The 22,461-nt window shown below is 44.8% G+C and overlaps 1 protein-coding gene across 2 annotated transcripts in view; it reads left to right on the forward strand.

Moving 5' to 3' along the window:
• The window catches only part of zftraf1 (zinc finger TRAF-type containing 1), a 146,638-nt gene that overhangs the window by 109,002 nt on the left and 15,175 nt on the right, over positions 1-22,461 (forward strand). The window contains exons 3-4 of one of the 2 annotated variants that reach the window (XM_078536166.1): positions 11,485-11,696; positions 22,104-22,139. In XM_078536166.1, coding sequence (XP_078392292.1) covers positions 11,485-11,696; positions 22,104-22,139 — 248 coding nt within the window. The remainder of the gene's footprint in view (positions 1-11,484; positions 11,697-22,103; positions 22,140-22,461) is intronic. The other variant, XM_078536169.1, reaches the window with a different exon arrangement.

Raw genomic sequence — 22,461 nt, forward strand, 5'->3', positions numbered from 1 at the left:
GAACCAGGAATAGGGAACTTTGGTTATATGGAGAGACTGGAGAAACTGGGGTTGTTCTCCTTCGAGCAGAGAAGATTTATTGGCTGTCCCTTAATTCAAGGATGATGCCAACTCAGTATCACACATTCCTGCCATTGGTTTTCATGTGACTGAACAGGCCAATTCTAGACCCATAGATCTTTGAGCATATAGGGCAGGATGTCCTTCGAGGTAGTGAGATCTAGAGTGAACGATATGCTTTCCTTTCTTTCCTTCTCTGCTGTCACTCTGCCTCATTAAGGCGGTATGACTCAAGATGTGATGCAGCTTGATAGACAAGATGTCACCATTTTGAACGATTGTTAGCAAGCTCCTCTTGGTCATTGATGTCAATACTGTGTTACAATCTCAGCTATATCTTTATAGACACACATAAGTTCTGAAAGATATTACAATTTATAATATCTATCTTATATTCTAATATTCAGCGTAAATATACAGTACATGTGAACCAACTGGTGAACTGTATTCAGACACACCACACTCCAAGGTAAATGACAGATGTGACCAAAGCAGATGCTATGAATTTCTCAACAAACCACCCAGATGCTTGTCACACCGTGAGCCAACCAGTCTCACTGAAACTCTCTCACGGGTTTTCAATTGCCTCATTTGAAGAACTTTCCTTAGAATTCACTTCAAACATCGTTCCCACTTGGACGGCTTCAATCAGGGTTTCAATCTCGCCTTCTGAGATTCCTTTCCTCTGGACCTCCGCGTACACTCAAGCTTCACCTTCCAACAACATATTAAGATTTTTGGCCATGCCAAGCAGAACACCATTACTCCAAAGGGGTGCCTTTGTTCTTACAGCCCACAGCATGGAGTCCCCAGCCTTCAGCTGCCGTCTTGGATCTTCAGGCTTCTCTTGAACCCACTTTGCTTCAAGTCTGCCCCCTGCAGCTGTCTCTCGTTAAATCAGAATCTATTGCTCTGCTCTTTTCAACTTTACTTAACAGGATCTGTTTCTGATATGCGCCCTTGTCCCTTACCTGGGACTGTCTTTTGGGCCCTCTTTCTGTCCCACTTCCTTGTTTGAGACGACCTTCTTGGTTTGGGACCTTCTCCCCATCCCCCTCCCCGTGTTCTGTTCCCTGGGACACCTTGCCTACAATGGCGCTTCTCTTCAGCTTACCTGACCTGCAGTTTTGTGCTGTTTCACTTTTATTTTTCTTCTCCTGCACAAGCATGCAGGACCGACTCCCGGCCTAAAGAGCTAAAGAAACGAACTGCACAAAAGACAAGAAAAATCACTAACTACGTATATGTGGTCATCCTCTGGCCGGTGCATGCGCAAAATACGAAAACGAAAAAAGCTTGAACTGTGCATGTGCAACCACTTCCCGGCCGGCGCATGCACAGAAGGCCCTAAGCCCCGACCGCCGATTTAGAAGTAAGTATTTTGTTTAGTCACACCTACCACACTTCACGGAGAGCTTCAGAGTGTCTTTGAAACGTTTTCTTTGTCTTCCCTGGAACACTGACCACTTAAAAGTTGAGAAAACAAGACCATAAGACGTAGAAGCAGAAGTAGGCCATTCAGCCCATCGAGTCTGCTTCGCCATTCAATGAGATCATGGCTGATCAGATAAACCTCAACTTCACTTCCCTGCCTTTTCCCCATAACCCTTGATTCCCTTACTGATTAAAAATCTGTCTATCTCAGCCTTGAATATACTTAATGACCCAGCTTCTACAGCCCTCTGCAGTAAAGAATTCCACAGATTAACTACCCTCAGAGAGAAGAAATTCCTCCTTATCTCTGTTTAAATGGGCGGCCCCTTACTCTGAGATTATGCCCTCTGGCCCTAGACTCTCTCACCAGGGGAAGCAACCTCTTAGCATCTACCCTGTCAAGCCCCCTAAGAATCTTATATGTTTCAATAAGGTCGTCTCTCATTCTTCTAAACTCCAATGAATACAGACCCAACCTACTCAACCTCTCCTCATAAGAAAATCCCTCCATACCCAGAATCAACCTAGTGAACCCTCTCTGGACTACCTCCAATGCCAGTATACCTTTCCTTAGATAAGGGAACCAAAATTGTTCACAGTATTCTAGGTGTGGTCTTATACAGTTTTAGCAAGACTTCCCTATTTTTATACTCCATTCCCTTTGAAATAAAGACCAACATTCCATTTGCCTTCCTATTACCTATTGAACTTGTATGTTAAATTTTTGTGATTCATGCACAAGGACCCCAAATCCTTCTTTGTTGCAGCTTTCTGCAGTCTTTCTCCATTTAAATAATATTCAGCTTCTCTATTCTTCCTGCTAAAGTGCATAACCTCACATTTTCCCACATTATATTCCATCTGCCACTTTTTTGCCCACTCACTAACCTGTCTGTTTCCCTCTATAGACTCCTTGTGTCATCCTCACCACTTGCCTTCCCGCCTATTTTTGTATCATCGGCAAATTTAGCGATAGTACATTCACTTCCCTCATCTAAGTCATTAATATATATTGCAAATAATTGAGGCCCCAGCAATGATCCCTGTGGCACTCCACTAGCTACAGGTTGCCATCCTGAAAATGCCCCCACTTATCCCAACTCTCTGTCTTCTATTAGTTAGCCAATCCTCTATCCATGCTAATATACAACCCCCAACACCATGGGCTCCTATCTTATTAAGTAGCCTTATGTGCGGAACCTTGTTGAACACCTTTTGGAAATCCAAATATATTACAACTACTGGTTCCCCTTTATCTATCCTGCTAGTTACCTCCTCAAAGAATTCTAATGAATTTGTCAGGCATGATTTCCCCTTCATGAAGCCATGCTGACTCTACTTGATAAGATTATGTAATTCTAAATGGTCTGCTATGACATCCTTTATAATAGACTCTAACATTTTTCCAATGATGGATGTTATGCTAACTGGCCTATAGTTACCTGTTTTTTGTCTCTGTCCCTTTTTGAATAAGGGTGTTACACTGGCAGTTTTCCAATCCTCTGGGACTTTTCCAGACTCTGAGGATTCTTGGAAGATCACTACCAGTGCATCCTCTATCTCTGTAGCTACTTCCTTTAATATCCTAGGATGTAACCCATCAGGTCCAGGGGAAACAAAAACAAAAATACCTGGAAAAACTCAGCCGGTCTGGCAGCATCTGTGGAGAGGAGCACAGTTAACGTTTCGAGTCCGTATGTCCCTTCAACAGAGGGACTTATCGGCCTTTAGCCCCGTTAGTTTCCCTAGTACTTTTTCTCTAGTGATAGTTAATGTATTTATTTCCTCCCCCTCTGTTTCCCCCTGATTATTTAGTATTGGAATGCTATTAGTGTATTCTACTGTGAAGAGTGAAGCAAAGTATTCATTCAACTCCTCTGCCATTTCCTGGTTCCCCATTATTATTTCCCCAGCTTCATTCTGTAAGGACTTTGGTCTCTCTCTTTTTTATATATTTAAAGAAGCTCTTACTGTCCATTTTTATATTACTTGCTAGTTTACCCTCAAAGTTTATTTTCTCCCTCTTTATTATTTTTTGGTCATCTTTTGTTGGTTTTTAAAACTTTCCCAATCCTCTGGCTAACCATTAATCTTTGCCACATTGTGTCTTTTCCTTTAATTTGATACTATCCTTAACTTCCTTGGGTAACCATGGTTGGTTTATCCCCTTCCTTGAACTCTTCCTCCTCACTGGGATATATCTTTGTTGTGAGTCATGAACTATTTTCTTAAAAGTCTGCCATTGTTCACCAACTGTTTTTTCTGCTAAAATCCTATCCCAGTCCACTCCAGCCAACTCTGCCCTCATTCCTTTGTAATTACCCTTATTTAAGTTTAGCACATTTGTTTCCAACCCAAGTTTCTCATGCTCAAACTGAATGCTAAATTGACCCGGTAGGGGAGACGCTTTTCAGCCGTCCAGACACAGTTTCCAGCCTATTGAAGTTGATTTTGCAGGGGTTTTGCCTGAATTCTTGTGGATCTGTCTTTAAAAAGACTCTAGCATTTGTTCGACAGTCCTCGAGTTGAATCTGGAGGATGCAGCAGAAGCGTTGCTGATGGAGTTTCTCTAGTACTGTTATGTTCCCTGATACACAGCCCAAGCCTTATTGCAGTACAGCAGCGTGGTGACGACAACTGCTGTGTACACTAGGACTTTTGTTGACTTGCGGAGGTCTTTTATTATCAAACACTGACTGCTGTAGTTTGTAGAAGGCTCAGCTGGTGCAACTGATCTAGTGTTGGATCTCCTCGTCAATGGTGGCCTTTTGAGAGAGGTGGCTGCCAAAGTATAGAAAGTGTTCAACATATTCCAGAATCTCTCTTTCAACATATATGGGAGGTGGAATATTTAGCTGACCAAGTATGGGTTGTTATATGAGTTTTGTTTTGGCAAAATTCAAGGATAGACCTTGTTTCTTGTATGCAGAATTGAAGACATTGAGAGTGACTCGCAAATCTGGTGCACATTGGGCAACAACACTGCAGTCATTCGCAAACTATAAATCATGTATGTTTATGGTGGTCAGTCTAGTTTTGGTATGGAGGCAACTGAGATTAAAGAGTTTTCCATCTAGTGGGTATTTAATACTCATGCCAGGCATTTGATCTTTGATGAAGTGACTAGCCGCTGCCAGGTAGATTGTAAATAGTAGTGGGGCTATCACACAGCCTTGCTTGACCCCCGTCGGGATTTTGAAGGCATCTGTTTTCAATCTCCCATTCAAGACCGTTGCAGTCATATCTTCATGAAGTAGTCACAGGATTGTGATGAAGTTTCTTGGACATTCAAATCTTTGGAGCACAATCCTGTCTGTCAACAAAGACCACGTCAGAGGTTCCTCTGGAAGGTCTAAAGCCACTCTGTGTCTCTGGGAAGATTTCCTCAGCCACTGGAAGTCGGTGATTCAGGAGTGTTAGGACTTTCCCTGCTATGGGCAAGAAGGAAATATCTTGGTCGAGAAGGTTAAGGGGAAGATGTAATTGAGGTGTTCAAAATCATGAAGTGTTTTGATAGAGTAAATAAGGAAAACCTGTTTCTAGTAGCAGAGGACACAGATTTAACATAATTGGCAAAAGAACCAGTGGGGAAATAAAGATAATTTTTTTCTACACAGTGAGTTGAGATGATCTGGAATGCACTGTCTTGAAAGGGTGGTGGAAGCAGATTCAAAATAGTCACTTTTAAAAGGAAATTAGGAAGTACTTGAGAAGGAAACATTTGCAGGGTTATGGGGAAAGAGCATAGGGGAGTGGGTTTAAATGGATAGCTCTTTCAAAGAGCCAGCACAGACATGATAAACTGAATGTCCTCCTTTTGTGCTGCACGTTCTAATGGCTCGGGAGCACCATCACCACTGCAATTACCACTTGCTGCAATTCTGTAGAGCCTTGGTGAGACTGCATCTGGAGTATTATGTGCAGTTTTGATCTCCTTATCTAAGGAAGGATGTATTTTCCATAGAGGGAGTGCAGCGGAGGTTTACCATACAAATGCCTGGGAGAGCGGGATTGTTTTATGATGAGAGTTTGAGGAAACTGAGCCTGTATTCTCTAGAGTTCCGAAGAATGAGAGATAATCTTATTGAAACTTACAAAATTCTTACACGATATGACAAGGTAGATTTGGAAAGGAAGTTCTTCCTGGCTGGTGAGTCTAGAACCAGGTAATACAGTCTCAGAATAAGGGGCAGGCCATTCAAGACTGAGATGAGGAGGAATTTCTTCACTCTGAGGTTGGTAAATCCTTGGAATTCTCTATCCTAGAGAACTGGGGAAGCTCAATCATTCAGCATGTTCAAGACAGAAATCGATAGATTTCTGGATATTAATGACATCAAGGGATATGGGGATAGTGGGAAAAATGGCATAAGACAGGCTTGTCTAACCCACGGCCCCGAGCCGCAATTCCCCTCTATGTTGGCCCCGGAAAATGCCAATAAGGTGGCTCAGTGAGTTTGAAGATTTCTGCAGGGGACTGCTCCTCCAATCACAGCCTGTTTCTCTCAGCCTGTGATTGGAGAAGCAGTCCCCATATATTCAGCCTATGAGCAGCAAACATGGGAGAGAAACAGGCTGTGATTGGAGGAGCAGCGAACACAGGTAACACAGAAGCATGAGGAGGTAGAGAGACTCAGGAGCACGTGGGGCCTCCGCTCAACAGTGAGGTTGAGTGTCTCGGGCTACAGGAAGACATAGACGGGATGGTCAAATGGGCAGATAAGTGGCAGATGGAATTTAACCCTGAAAAGTGTGAGGGGATACACTTTGGAAGGAGTAATTTGACAAGGAAGCATTCAATGAATGGCATGGCACTAGGAAGTTCTGAGGAACAAAGGGACCTTGGTGTGTGTGTCCATAGATCTCTGAAGGCAGAGGGGCATGTTAGTGGGGTGGTGAAAAAGGCATATGGGACACTTGCCTTTATCAATCGAGGCATAGATTACAAAAGTAGGGAGGTCATGTTGGAGTTGTATAGAACCTTGGTGAGGCCACAGCTGGAGTACTGTGTGCAGTTCTGGTTGCCACTTTATAGGAAGGATGTGATTGCACTGGAGTGAGTGCAGAGGAGATTCACCAGAATGTTGCCTGGGATGAAACATTAGAGTTTTGAAAAGAGGTTGGATAGACTTGGGTTGTTTTCGTTGGAGCAGAGAAGACTGAGGGGGCGACCTGATCGAGGTGTACAAGATTATGAGGGGCATGGACAGGGTGGATAGGGAGCAGCTGTTCCCCTTAGTTGAAGGGTCAGTCACAAAGGGGCATAAGTTCAAGGTGAGGGGCAGGAGGTTTAGGGGGGATGTGAGGGAAAACTTTTTTACCCAGTGGGTGGTGACGGTCTGGAATGCGCTGCCTGAGTTGCCTCACATCCTTTAAAAAGTACCTGGATGAGCACTTGGCACATCATAACATTCAAGGCTATGGGCCAAGTGCTGGTAAATGGGATTAGGTAGGTAGGTCAGGTGTTTCTCACATGTCGGTGCAGACTCGATGGGCCAAAGGGCCTCTTCTGCACTCTGTGATTCTGAGTGAGTGAAGGTGGGTGAGTGAATGTGAAGGTGCGAGTGAGTGAGTGTGAGCTTGAGTATGTGAGTGAGAAGGTGGGTGAGTGAGTGTGAGCATGGGTGAGTGAGTGTAAGAGTGGGTGAGTGTGAGGGTGGGTGAATGAGTATGAGGGTGGGTGAGTGACTGACGATGAGTGAGTGTGAGGCTGGGTGAGTGAGTTTGAAGGTGGTAGGGGTGAATGAGTATGAAAATAGGTGAGTGAGAGCGTGTGTGAATGTGAAAGAGATGAGTGTGAGAGAGAGGGTAAGTGTTTGTGTGAGAGAGAGGGTGACTGCATGTGTGTGAGATAAAGGGTGTGTGTGAGAGAGGAAAAGTGTGTGTGTGCGTGAGAGGGCGAGTGAGTGATTGAGTGTTGTGGGTGAGTGAGTGTGAGGATGGATGAGTGTGGGAAAGAGGGTGAGTGTGTGAGGGAGAGAGGGTGAGTGAGTGTGCGTGTTTGTGCAGGTGTGTATGTGTGTGTGTGTATGTGAGAGAGAGAGAGAACGGTGCATGTCTGTGTATGTGTGTGTGAGTGTCTGGCTCACTCCTAGTATCAGGGTTTTCATGCACTCTCACCCTCACAGCAACAGGCACTCTCACAGTGTGTGAGTGAGCGAGCACCCTGTGACTGGGAGTGAGCTGGACACACACTCTCACCCTTCCACATTCTAATGGTCATCTTTAGTTATTACTCGTTTTTTAATTATCAATTTATTGTTGTGACTTTTTTTTGCTTATCAAGTTGTTTCTTTTCATACATCAGCTTTTTAAAAAAATTCATGTTTAATGTTGTGCCAAACTGTATCTTTCTGAAATTCGCTCTTCGGGCCCCCTAATATGAGAAAAAATGAAATGTGGCCCCCCCCCACACAAAAAGTTTGGGCAAGTCTGGTGTTCGTGAGTGTGAGGGTGGGAGTGGATGAGTGAGTGTGTGAATGTGAGAGAAGGGGTGAATGAGTATGAAAATAGGTGAGTGAGAGCGTGTGTGAATGTGAAAGAGGAGATGAGTGTGAGAGAGAGAGGGTAAGTGTTTGTGTGAGAGAGAGGGTGACTGCATGTGTGTGAGATAAAAGGTGTGTGTGTTTGTGTGAGAGGGTGAGTGAGTGTGGGTGAATGAATGCGAGGGTGGGTGAGTGTAAGGATGGATGAGTATGAGAAAGAGGGTGAGTGCGTGTGAGTATGTGAGAGAGGGTGAGTGAGGGTGTGTAAATGTGTGAGATAAAGGGTGAGGGTGTGCATGTGAGGGAGAGAGGGTGAGTGTATGGGTGAGTGTCTGTGTGTGTGTGTGCGCGTGAGAGTGAGTGAGAGGGTGAGTGTCTGTGTGTGTGTCTGGCTCACTCCCAGTATCAGCGTTCTCATGCACCCTCACCCTCACACTCCTCGCATTCCTCCAATTCTCCCCACGTTACCCCGGTTCTCAGCCCTCCCCTGGCTGGCAGCCACATTCGGGTGTTGCTAGGCCTCAGGCCTCGCTCCAGGTCTCTCTTCTGCTCTCAAAGCACCTACCCCTGCCAATTTAGTGAGTGTGCAGGTGGGTGAGCGTGAGGGCGGATGATTGAGTGAGTGTGGGTGTGAGTGAGTGAGAGTGAATGAGAGTGAGTATGAGGGTGGATGAGTGAGGGTGGGAGTGAGTGAATGTGAGAATGTGAGTGATGAGCCCTGATCATTTGTTTGAATGACACAGGAGACTGGATGGGCCGAATGGCCTTTCCTCCCCTATTTCCTATGTTCCTCTGACTGTTCAGGGAGAAGACCCACCACACTTTCTCAGGGCAACTAGGGATGGCAATAATTACCAGCCTTGCCAGCGTCATCCACAGTCTGAGAATAAAAAGTAAGTTCAACTAGGAAGTGTCAAATCACATACTGTAAAGCTCAGTGTATAATTCAGGCTCTAATTACCAATATGTTATAGAAATAACTCTAAGCCTTATATTTACAGGACTTAAAATAGATCACAAATGCAGACTTGCACACCAGTACTTTTAGTCATTTATGTACCAGTCTGACTAAATGGCCCCAGTGCCAACAACGCTAACATTTATCCCAGGTTTATTATTGTTACACTCAGCTTGCCCATATTATGAAACATCATGCTTTTACAGACAAGTGAAAAAAGAGTGGTAAAAAGTTGTTAGCTGCTTTTATTTTTTAAAACCTGACAGCTAAGAATTATGCCTGCTTTGCTGTTAAAGTAGCTTGATGCATCACACAGCAAAAGCCAGAGGATATTTATTTGTTACTGGCAAAGTTTGTGTGGTAATGTCACAGATGGACTCGCTCTATCTCGTCACTATCCCTCTGAATTCATTGGGTTACATTCCTTGGAGTTAAGGTTCTCATTGATTTGTTGATTCCCTCCAACTCTTCATGTTGTTTAGACTTTCAAATTCTGTTTTCGGTATTCTTCTCTGTATCAACTCACTTAAGTACAGGTTAATCAATCTGTTTTATCACTGAGTACACCCTGTAATCTAGGTTAACCCACCCACCATCTCATTCTGTACAGGTTAACCCAATTCACCATCTCACTTTGTATGGGTTAACCTGTACTGAGTGAGATGGATGGGTTAACCTGCATTTAGTTAGACAATGGGTGAGTTACCATGTACAGACTGAAATGGTGGTTGGGTTAACCTGTGCTCAGTGAGATGGTTGATGGGTTAATTTGTACAGAATGAGATGCATGGGTTAACCTGTACAGAGTGAGATGGTGAATTTGTTAACCTGTACAGAGTGAGATGGTGGGTGGGTTAACCTGTACAGAGTGAGATGGTGGATTTGTTAACCTGTACAGCATGAGATGGTGGATTTGTTAACCTGCACAGAGTGGGATGGTGGGTGGGTTAACCTGTACAGAGTGAGATGGTGGTTGGGTTAAACTGTACCTCGTGAGATGGTGGATTTGTTAACCTGTACAGAGTGAGATGGTGGGCGGGTTAACCTGTACAGAGTGAGATGGTGGTTGGGTTAACCTGTACAGTGTGAGATGGTGGATTTGTTAACTTGTACAGAGTGAGGTGGTGGATTTATTAACCTGTACAGAGTGAGATGGTGGGTGGGTTAACCTGTACAGAGTGAGATGGTGGATTTGTTAACCTGTACAGCGTGAAATGGTGGGTGGGTTAACCTGTGCAACGTGGGATGGTGGGTGGGTTAATCTGTACAGAGTGAGATGGTGGTTGGGTTAATCTGTACAGAGTGGGATGGTGGATGGGTTATGGATGAATGGTGTATTTCTGTACAATCCTTTGTAAAATGAAAGCAGTGAACGAATGATTGAAGCCAATACAGAACTTGGATTGCAGTGACAGAGAGTGCGGAATGGGCCGAGAGCTCCTTACTGGGCACTGTGCTGGTCCTCCATGCCTGCTTTTCGTTCTCTGGGGACTTGATTTATTTAATTTCCTTACCATTGTCCCAAGCTGCACCATCCGTAACTTACAATTTACCCAGAACGTAGCTGATAATGTGCTGGTCTTTTATCTCTCCTCACCATACAAGTTCTGCTGGCTCTCCAACATTGCCAAAACAGATTATCTGGTCATTATCACGTTGTTATTTGTGGGACCTTACTGTGCGCACATTGGCTGTCATGTGTCCCTACATTACAACAGTGACTACACTTCAAAAGTGCTTCATTGGCTTTGGGACAACCTGAGATTATGAAAGGTGCTATAGAAAAGCAAGTCTTTCTTTTATTAACCACACGTACCTAAATCAATATAAACATATACCTACTTCTTTGACCGCACCTTCAACCAACTCTCCAAATTCACCTCCTACTCAGGTCTCCCACCGTTTCCCCCCAAACCCCCACCACCACCACCACCGCCACCCCCCTCACACCCCTAGCTATCCAATTAATCCCATTCCCTTGTTCTTCCCCCCTAGCCCTGTCATTTTTCCCTTCAAGTATTTATCCAATTCCCTTTTGATACTGTTAATTTATTCTGCTTCCACCACCCTTTCAGGTAATGCATTCACAACAGCTTGCTGCTTAAACATTTTGTTCCTCTTTTCAACACCCCATACCCCCTGACCCCCCACAGTGATTTACTGTTCCTAATTTGAAGGCATTGTCACTTATTTTGACCGTTCGGGATGCCTTTTGTCCAAATCACCAAAAAGCCTGCTTGCTCCAAGAAGAACAAGCCCAGCTTGTCCAACCTAACTTTGTAACTAAAACCCTCCCCCCATCCCTGGAACCATTCTGGTAAATCTCTGCAACTTCTCAAGGACCCTCACCTCCTTCCTAAAGTGCGTTGACCAGAACTGCATGCAAAACTCTTCTTTGGCTATAGAGTTATTTGGACATCCTGAGCATGTAAAAGGTGTTATAGAAGATGTTCTTATAAGTTTGTCATTCTTTTTGTTTGTGACTGTGTAAGTACTAAGATGCCATTTATTAACCTGCTGCGTTGATTTTCTCCCTCCCCATGCCAGAGTGACACTGTGTAAATACAAGCGGATCGGATGCCCGTGGCAGGGGCCATTCCATGAGCTAACTGCTCACGAGGGAGAATGTGGCCACCCCACCAAGACCGGCAACGAACTGATGGAAATCCTGGATGAAATGGACCAAAACCACAAGAAGGAGATGCAACTCTACAATAGTATTTTCAACCTGCTTAGCTTCGAGAAAATAGGATACACAGGTAAGGGTGGCTTGTGCTTTCATCACATACACCAAGCATATTCTGTCTGAAGAAAGGCAGAACCCCCACTACGCCCCCACTGGGCTGTAGAGACCAGGAAGGTCCCAGGTTCAGTTCCTGCTCTGTGCTGATAGCTGATTCTCCATAGAGCAGCAGTTGGGTGCCTGCAGTCATACCCAGCAAGTCTTGGTTCAGCACAAGTGAAATAGCTGTGGCTCCTGTTCCTGGTCACTGGCTAGTAACCCCTCCCTCCCCCAACCCTCAGACAAGATCAAGCTCGGCTGTGATGCTCCTGCCGTTGAATATCCTGCCAGACATGTCGCCACCTAGGCTAACATGTGGCGAATGGCTGCTCAGGGTCAGGGACGTTTTGCACCTGGCAGATCTACGAGGAGAAAGAGGAAAGAAAACTTGTTTACCCTGTAGTTCTGGTACGGAGCCTCACACTGCGGCAGAGCGAGTCTGCAACACAAGGGTCATGACCCTATGTCTGTCCAGCCCTCCCGTTTAACCCCTGCTTTGTAGGATCATTGAATGTGGTTCCCTATGGCACCTGATTTTAAAATATGCTAATGTTATTCTGCAATTATAAGAAAACAGGCATTTGGAAAGTTCCATTCTTGAAATTGCTGAACCGGCCTAACCCAGTTGTTGAAATCACAGCCTATAGTCCAGTTATGTCCTTTCAGTATCTCTTAAAAACTGGGCAGTGGAAAATTCATTAAGCTGGGAGATGTTACCAAATGTAATTCATTCTCAGGGCCTGGTGACTGAGGCTCAGTGATGAATCCTTCAGTTATTAGAAACTGAGTTATTCCGGCATTTTAGTTGGCAGTTGTGACTTCTTAAGAACAAAACCCATGCAAATGTTCGTACCAGTGTTGTTTGAATAAACATGAGTAAATGTCAACAAGCACAACTTGTATTTATATAGCACCTTTAACATAGCAAAATGTCCCATGTCGCTTCACAGGAGCATTATCAGACAAAATTTGTCACTGAGCCACATAAGTAGGTATTCGGACAGGCAACCAAAAGCTTGGTCAAAGAGCTTATTTTTAAGAGGCATATTGAAGGAGAAGAGAGAGGCAGAGAGGCTTGGAAGGGAACTCCAGAACTTAGGACCTCGTTAGCTAAAAGCTCAGCCACCATTGGAGTGAAGAGAACCAGGGTGGTACAAGAGGCCAGGTTTGGAGTAATGCAGAGATATATGTTGGGAGGATTGTAGGAGTTGCAAAAATTACAGGGCGTCGGGTGGAGGCCATGGACAGATTTGAAAACAAAGATGGGAATTTTAAATTGGAGGCGTTGGCACTCAGGGAGCCAGTGGAGGTCAACAATCGCAAAAGTGATGGGTGAACAGGACTTGGTGCAAGTCAGGATATAGACAGCAGAGTTTCAGCTCAGGTTTATGGAGGTTGAAAGGTTGGAGACCACCCAGAAGTGTAAATCAAACCTCTCTCCCCCCCCCCCCCCCCCCCCCCCACCCCGTAACCTGCTTATGAAAATTTCTGCCCTTTATCTTCTATACTTTGGGTTGACAAGGGCTGTTGTAAAGACCACTATTAATACTCCCCTACTTTTCTTATAGTTATTAGTGCATGAATGTCCCTCTGCAATGAATTATTTGGTAATCGTAGCTTAGTGGGTCATTTTTCAAGCCAGCTGGCTGTGAAGCCACCTAGCTGTGAGGAGTTGGGAATTTGGGATCGCGTTATTGGAGCATCTCCCTTGCAGAACTAGGTGGGAAAATACAGGATAGTGAAGCTGGATAATTCGGAATTGAAGAAGAGACTGTGCCAACATTTCAAAATAGATGATTGAAGGAAAAGGGGGACTAAAGGGCAATAGGAACAAGACAGGTGTATGGACCACTGGGCCGGATAAAAACCAAGCATAGACTGGCTGGGCCGAACAGCATGTTTCCATGATGTAATTGGTGTGTGAATAATGGAGGAGAATTTATTTAAAGTGCCATTGAACTGAATCATAGAATAGAATCATATAACACAGAACTGGGCCATTTGAGCCATTATGTCCTTCATGGCTCTCTGCAAGAGCAACTCAACTAATCTCATTCCCACTGTCCTTTCTCCACAGTCCTGCAAATTTGCTGTCCTCTGGTGCTTATCCAATTCCCTTTTGAAAGCCACAAATTGAATCTATTTCCACCACACACTCAGGCAGTGCATTCCAAATCCTAACCACTCACTGCGTAAAAAAGTTTTTCCTGATGGCCTGATTGCTTCTTTTGGCAATAACCTTAAATCGGTGTCCTCTGGTTCTCAACCCTTTCATCAATGGGAACAGCTTCTCCCTATTTACTCTGACTAGACCCCTCATGATTTTGAACAGCTCCATCAAATCTTCCCTCAACCTTCTCTTTAAGGAGAAGAACCACAGCCTAGTCATGTAACTGAGGTTCCTCATCCCTAGAACCATTCTCCTAAATCTTTTCTGCACCCACTGTAAAGCCTTCACATCCTTCCAAGTTGGTCATACTACTTAGTTGAGGCAAAATAAGTGTTTTGTAAAAGTTCACCACAATTCCCTTGCTTTGATACTCTGTGCCTCTATTTGTAAAACCCAGGATCCCGTATGGCTTTTAAACCACCTATTCAACCTGCTCTGCCATTTTTAAGTGATTTGTGCATATATACCCCCAGGTCTCTCTGTTCCTGCAGAATTGTATCCTTTATTTTTATATTATCTCTTCTCATTCTTCCTAGCCAAACATATCACTTCACACTTCTCTGCAGTAAATTTCATCTGCCACCCACCTGTCTCTTGAAGTCTATCACTATCCTCACAGTTGACAATTCTTGCAAGTTTTTTGTCATCTGCAAATTTTGAAATTGTGCCCTGTACATCCAAGTCAAGGTCATTAATAAAGATCAAGAAAAGCAGTTGTACTGATCCCTGGGGAACCCTACTATACACCTTTAGACTGAAGAATAACCATTCACCACTACACCAGCGGTGTTGGACTGCAGCGGTTCAAGAAGGCAGCTCACCACCACCTTCTCAAGGGCAACTAAGGATGGGCAATAAATGCTGGCCCAGCCAGCAGAGCCCACATCCCGTGAATGGATAAAAAAAAAACCTGTCGCTCAATCAGCTTTACATCCATGCTGGCACTGTCCCTTTTATTCCATGAGCTTCAGCTTTGCTGGCAAGTCCATCATGTGGTGCTTTATCAAATGTGTTTTGGAAGTCCATTTTCACCACATCAATCACATAATTCTCATCAATCTTGTCACCTCCTGCAAAGAGTCGATCACGCCAGTTAAACACAAGTTGCCTTTAACAAATCCATGCTGGCTTTCCTTAATTAATCCACATTTATCCAAATGACTGTTAATTTCGTCCCAGATTATTGTTTCTAAAAGCTTCCCTACCACCAATGTTAAAACTGACTGACCTGTAGTTCCTTGGTTTATTCTTACAGCCTTTTTTTGAACAAGGATTTTTGCAATTCTCCAGTCCTCGGCACCACCCCTGTATCTAAGGAGGATTGGAAATTTATGGCCAGTGCCTCTGCAATTTTCACCCTTACTTCCCTCAGTATTCTTGGATGCATTTGATCCGTTCCTGGTGACCTATCAACTTTAAGTACAGCCAGCCTTTCTAATACCTCCTCTTTATTAATTTTTTTCACCAGTAGCTCAATTACCTTTTCTTTCATTATGACTGGCAGGATCTTGTGTCTCGGTAAAGACAGTTTCAGAGTACTCATTCAGTACCTCAGCCATGCTGTCTGCCTCCATGCGTAGATCCCCTTTTTGTTCCCTTATCGTCCCACCCTTCCTCTTATTACCATTTAATATTTTTATGCCTATTGAAGACTTTTCGGTTATTTTTTGTTGGCTGCCAGACTCTTCTCATACTCTGTATTTATGTCTTATTTCCTTTTTCACTTCCCCTCTGAACTTTCTATATTCAGCCTGGTTCTCGTTTGCATTATCAACCTGACACTAGTAGGAAGTGTTTACTTTTCTATAATAGTTGCACAGTCCCTGATGCATGGTTATAGTACAGGAGGCCCATCCTTTACTTGCTAGCTCTCAGCAAAATCAACTCAATAAGTCCCACTCCCCCTCACATTCCCCATAGACCTGCAATTTCTTTCTCTTTAGGCACTTATCCAATTCCCTTTTGAAAGCCACAGTTGAATCTGCGTCCACCATACTCTCAGGCAGTGTATTCGATGGGATAGATAGAGAGAAACTGTTCCCTCTGGTGGAGAAATCCAAAACAAGCAGGCATAATTTTATAAGTTGGAGCTAGGACATTCAGGGTTGAAATCAAGAAGCACTCTTTCACACAAGGGGGTTGGCGAGCTTCAGGACTCTCTTCCACAAAAAAGCTGTGGATGCTGGGAGTCAAGATTGAGATCAATAGATTTTGTTTTGGTTAAGGGTATCGAGGGAGATGAAGCAAAGGTGGGAAAATGAGGTTGAGGTACAAATCAGCCAGGATCCAATTGAATGGTGGAACAGGCTCTAGGGGCTGAATGACCTCTTTCTGCTCATATGTTTTTATGACATGGCAGTGTCTGTTGGAGACAGAAAGCTCGGCACATGCACAGAATCATCTCAGAGTGCTTTACAGAGCAGCAGATAAGAATTAAACACCAAGGACGGGAGGGAGAGGAGAAAAAGGGAGAGACTGGGGAAGGGAGAAAAACGCACAAAGATAAAGGAAGATGGGGATGTAGTGGCTAAAGGATCAGGCACATTAGGAACAGAGGGTGCTGAGATCCAGGATCACATGGGTGATGCAGGGCGAAGAGGAGGAGAAGGAGAAGGTCCCTGAAGGCACGTAACACCGGAGGAGGTTGACTGGGAAGAGGTCATGGAAAGTTCCTTTGGAAATCTTAGTTGACTAGAGGGAACAAGCAAATGCATTTTGGCAAGGAAGGGAGCCTTAAGTTTGCAACTTCTTGGTGCAGTTGAGGAAGTGGACCACAAATTGTAGTGAGAGAATTCAACACAATATTATGATAGGAAAGCAAAGTGAAGAGAACATGCAAACATACAAATTAGGAGCAGGAACAGGATACTTGGCCCCTCGAGCCTGCTCTGCCATTCAATAAGATCATGGCTGATCTGATTGTAACCTCAACTCCACATTCCTGCCTAACCTTTCACCCCCTTGCTTATCAAGAATCTATCTACCTCTGCCTTAAACGTATTTAAAGACTCTGCTTCCACCGCCTTTTGAGGAAGAGAGTTCCAAAGACTCAACCCTCTGAGCGAAAAAAATTCTCCTCATCTCTGTCCTAAATGAATGACCCCTTATTTTTAAACAGTAGCCCCCAGTTCTAGATTCCCTCACAAGAGGAAACTCTCCTAGGATGCTCTCCACATCCACCGTTAAGACCCATCAGGATCTTATATGTCGGAAAACTCTCCACTTGCCTGGATGAGTGCAGCTCCAACAAGATTCAAGAAGCTTGACACCATCCAGGACAAAGCAGCCTGCTTGATTGGCACCACATCCACAAACATTCACTCTCTCATCACCAACGAACAGTGGCAGCAGAGTATACCATCTGCAAGATGCACTGCAGAAATTCACCAAACCTCCTTAGAGAGCACCTTCCAAACCCACGACCACTACCATCTAGAAGGACAAGGGCAGCAGATAGATGGGAACACCACCACCTGGAAGTTTCCCTCCAAGCCGCTCATCATCCTAACTTGGAAATATATCACCGTTCCTTTACTGTTGCTGGGACAAAACCCTGGAACTCCCTAACAGCACTGTGGATGTACCTACACCTAATGGACTGCAGCAGTTCAAGAAGGCAGCTCACCACCACCTTCTCAAGGGCAATTAGGGATGAACAATAAATGCTGGCCTAGCCAGCGACACCCACAAAAAAAACTAAGTCGCCTCTTACTCTTCCAAACTCCAACAGATACAAGCCTAGCCTGTCCAACTTTTCTTAATAAGACAACCCACCCGTTCCTGGTATTATTTTAGTAAACTGTCTCTGAACTGCTTCCAACGCATCCTTCCTTAAATCAGGGGACCAATACTGTACACAGCACTCCAGATGTGATCTTACAAATGTCCTCCATAACAAAAGCATAACCTCCCTACTTTTGTATTCAGCTCCCTTTGCAATAAACAACAACATTTTATTAGCTTTCCTAATTTCTTGCTATACCTGCATATTAGCCTTTTGCGATTCATGCACTAGGACCCCTAGATCCTTCTTCAGCTCAGAGCCCTGCAATCTCTCACCATTTAGATAATAAGCTTCTCTTTTGTTTTCCCTGCCAAAATGGACAATTTCCCACTTTTCCCACATTATACTCCATTTACCAGGCCTTTGCCTACTCACTTAACCTATCTATATCCCTTTATAGCCTCCTTGTGTCCTCTTCATGTCTTACTATTCTACCTATCCTTATTATCAGCAAATTTAGCAACCATACCTTCAGTCCCTTCATCTAAGTGGCTAAGGCCACTAACACAACATGTCCAGTATGTTATGAGTTGAAGCACCACCATTTGAAGAGTTTGTTTGCACGTATATCTAAATTATGCTGTCCTCTCCTTTGTCCTGCTTTGTTTTTTCTCACTCACCGAGGCATAGGATGATGAGGGCATATACCCACACCAGAAGTTTGTGGGGCTGAATAAAAAAGACCCACCCCTGAGCAGCCAGTCTGCTGGGAAACCCCAATTGCAAGCAAGCAGAGTGTTAAGAACAAAACAACAAGTTATGTTTTTACAGCACCTTTAATGTTGTAAAATGTTACAAGACACTTCACCCCAGTGTTATCAAACAATATTTGACACCGAGCCACATGGACCAATGATCCAGAGACAAATCCCAACACAACAGCTGGGGAATTTAAAATTACACTACATTGCACAAACACAAAAAGACCCACTTATGCCTAGTCTGTTTCCTGTTAGCTAGCCAATCTTCTATCCATGCCAATATATTACCCTCTACACCATGAGCTTTTATTTTTCACAATAACTTTTGACGTGGTACCTTATCAAATGCCTTTTGGAAATCCAAATACAGGACATCCACTGGTTCCCCTTTATCCACAGCTTATGTTACTTCTACAAAGAACTCCAATAAATTGGTTAAACGTGATTTCCCTTTCACAAAACCATGTTGACTCTGCCTGATTACCCTGAGGGAGTGAGAGAAATGTGGGAGTGAAAGACAATAACCAATAACAGGACTTGTTGGGGGTTCCATGGTAAATAATGCATAGTGGGAGAGAGAGGATAGCAGAAACTGACTGAGAAATCAGGAGAGCAGGTGAATGGAAGGGAAATGAGTGAGGACAAGGGAGAGATGAGACCACAGGGTGGGAAGGTTGGAGATAGGGAATCTAGAGATGCTTGTTTAATTTTTATGACTTTATAATGAAAAAAAAGTATTTTCATTTAAATGAAAATCTTTCTCTTTTAGCTCTTTCTACACCACTGTGTAAATGGGGAGGAAATCCCTTTTACCAGCAATACACCAGCAGTAAACTGGGGAAAGTGTGTTGGAGAAGGGCCTTTCTCCCTGCTTCACCTCCCATCCAGTGAAGACACCTTGTCTCACGCTGTGTCTGAACAGGAGGAAGGTAGGAGAAGTTAGGCTCTGCACTATCCAGCTCTTTTGTAGCTGGAGAGCCTAGATCAGGGATGTCCAGCTATTGGGGATCGGAGCCTGATACTTGTGGCAAAAGCAGTGATTGGGCTCCATATGTTTGAATAATAACGCAAACTCTATTCACAAAACAACAAAGCCACCATCCTCCTTTTCTCCATTTGTCATTCCCTGAAACTGGTTCTTACACTTCCCTCTTGTTCTTTTTCTGTCTTCTTTCCTTTTTTCTGTCTGTAAATCCGTCTATCTCTCTTTTCTCACACAGGTCCTCTCTTCCTCTCCCCTGTCTTCCTCACCCCTTTTCTCTCTTACTGTGCCTCTTATTTTGGACATCTCTCTTTCTCTTTTGCTTTTCCAACCCTCTTTTAGGTCACAGTACATCTTAAGAAAGTTTATTTTATCTCAGAATATAATCCTCACTTCAGACAACTTTTCCTCTATGAACACAGCACTTGGAGTGAGAGAGAATGGGGACTAGGGCCATTAACACAGCACATGGAGCGAGAGAGAATGGGAGCTAGGGGCATTAACACAGCACGCGGAGCGAGAGAGAATGGGGGCTGGGGCCATTAACACAGCACATGGAGCGAAAGAGAATGGGAGCTAGGGGCATTAACACAGCACGTGGAGCGAGAGAGAATGGGGGCTGGGGCCATTAACACAGCACGTGGAGCGAGAGAGAATGGGGGCTGGGGCCACTAACACAGTACGTGGAGAGAGAGAGAATGGGGGCTGGGGCCACTAACACAGCACGCGGAGCGAGAGAGAATGGGGGCTGGGGCCACTAACACAGCACGTGAAGCGAGAGAGAATGGGGGCTAGGGCCATTAACACAGCACGTGGAGCGAGAGAGAATGGGGGCTGGGGCCATTAACACAGCATGCGGAGCGAGAGAGAATGGGGGCTAGGGCACTAACACAGCACGTGGAGCGAGAGAGAATGGGGGCTGGGGCCATTAACACAGCATGCGGAGCGAGAGAGAATGGGGGCTAGGGCACTAACACAGCACGTGGAGCGAGAGAGAATGGGGGCTAGGGCCATTAACACAGCACGTGAAGCGAGAGAGAATGGGGGCTGGGGCCATTAACACAGCACGTGGAGAGAGAGAGAATGGGGGCTAGGGCCATTAACACAGCACGTGGAGCGAGAGAGAATGGGGGCTAGGGCCATTAACACAGTACGTGGAGCGAGAGAGAATGGGGGCTGGGGCCATTAACACAGCACGCGGAGCGAGAGAGAATGGGGGCTGGGGCCACTAACACAGCACGTGGAGCGAGAGAGAATGGGGGCTGGGGCCATTAACACAGCACGCGGAGCGAGAGAGAATGGGGGCTGAGGCCATTAACACAGCACGCGGAGCGAGAGAGAATGGGGGCTGGGGCCACTAACACAGCATGTGGAGCGAGAGAGAATGGGGGCTCGGACCCCAAACACAGCAGAGGGAGTGGGAGACAATACGGACTGGGGCCACTAACATAGCACGTCCAGTATGTTATGAGTTGAAGCACCACTATTTGAAGAGCTTGTTTGCACATCAATCTAAGTTATGCTGTCCTCTCCTTTGTCCTGCTTTGTTTTTTCCCACTCACTGGGCATATAGCCACACAGGAAGTTTGTGGGGCTGAATAAAAAACCTACCTGAGCAGCCAGTCTGCTGGGAAACCCTGATTGCAAGCAAGCAGTGTGTTAAGAACAAAACAACAAGTTATGTTTTTATAGCGCCTTTAATGTAGTAAAATGTTACAAGGCACTTCACCCCAGTGTTATTAAACAATATTTGACACCAAGCCACATGGACCAATGATCCAGAGACAAATCCCAACACAACAGCTGGTGTATTTAAAATTACACTACGTCACACAATCTGACTGCTTTCCTGCTCATTGCCTAAACTACAGCTGCACACCTGCTGATCCCCTTGTCCAAGTCAACAACACATATTAGTGACCAAAACCAAATTGCAAAGGATTTGCTACTGAACTACTACGACAGCTTAGGCTTTACACAGGATAGCTTAGATAATGAAATGGACAGTGAGCAGGAGTGTGAAGATTGGAATTAAAGGGGGGGTGGTGTTGTGCAAAGGTAGGGCAGGTGAGGGCAATCTAAAATATTTAGTAGGATTTTGAAAGCAAGGAGAGAGACGTCAGATGGGAAGGTAGTTGGGACAGAGTCTGAGAGAGCAGGGGCATTGTAACAGAAGAGGTAGGGGCATGAGCAGAAGACCAGGAGCAAAAGCTGGAGAAGGGGACAGCAGGCTGAAGGAAGTCCCAAAGGCAAATCCATAACAATCATTGGTCAGAAGGAACAAGAGCACCCTCACAGCCAACCGAAAGAGCATCTTTGAGCCCATCCCACCTTCAGCTGCACCATTCAACAATAGTATTCTCCCTTTAAAGGGGCCATTGTAGCCAACCTGCCTTGCAGGTCCTACCCACCACTGACCCGGTCTCAGTGTCTGCAGAGGAGACCAAACTTAACAATGTGAACACAGCTGGAAATAGAAGAGAAATGACTCAATTCCTTGGTAGCGTGTATTTAAATAGTAATCAAATAACCATCATCATTCATGAGTACAAAGACTGAGAACGTTCGTGTTTGTTAAATCCCACCCCCATTACCCCTCCCTCCCACTCCCTGCCTGAGCACACAGAGCTTTCGGGTAAAGTTTTAATCCCAAGCTGGGTCTTATTTAAAGTTAAAATGGGCAATATCTTCAAAAATAATGCGTTGTTTCCGCTCAAAATGTAATTGGTTGATCTTTACTCACACAGGAACCGATTTCTGCAGTCAGACATGTCACAAAAAAGGTAGGACAGCTACACACGATTCCTGATGGCAAAAAGTACTGCTGCCCTTCTTACCCTTTCATCCAGAACTCCCTAGGGTGGCAGGGCAACTGGTCAGCTCTCACTGTCTTGTTATGACATAGCAAACTGTACCACTACTGTCAGATCTTGGGAAGAGAGCGAGTGTGGGCGTCTGGGGCACATGTTCAGTTAAGTATCATTTAACAGGCACTCTAGGGATAGCTGCCTCTCCCTCTGCCTCTGTCTCTGTCTCTCTTTTTCACTCTGACTCTCTCTCTCTCACTCTCTCACTCTCTCCTCCTTTGGATTACCCCAGATGGTG

The sequence above is a fragment of the Cetorhinus maximus genome, chromosome 3, assembly GCF_964194155.1.
Source record: "Cetorhinus maximus chromosome 3, sCetMax3.hap1.1, whole genome shotgun sequence".
Lineage (NCBI taxonomy): Eukaryota > Metazoa > Chordata > Chondrichthyes > Lamniformes > Cetorhinidae > Cetorhinus > Cetorhinus maximus.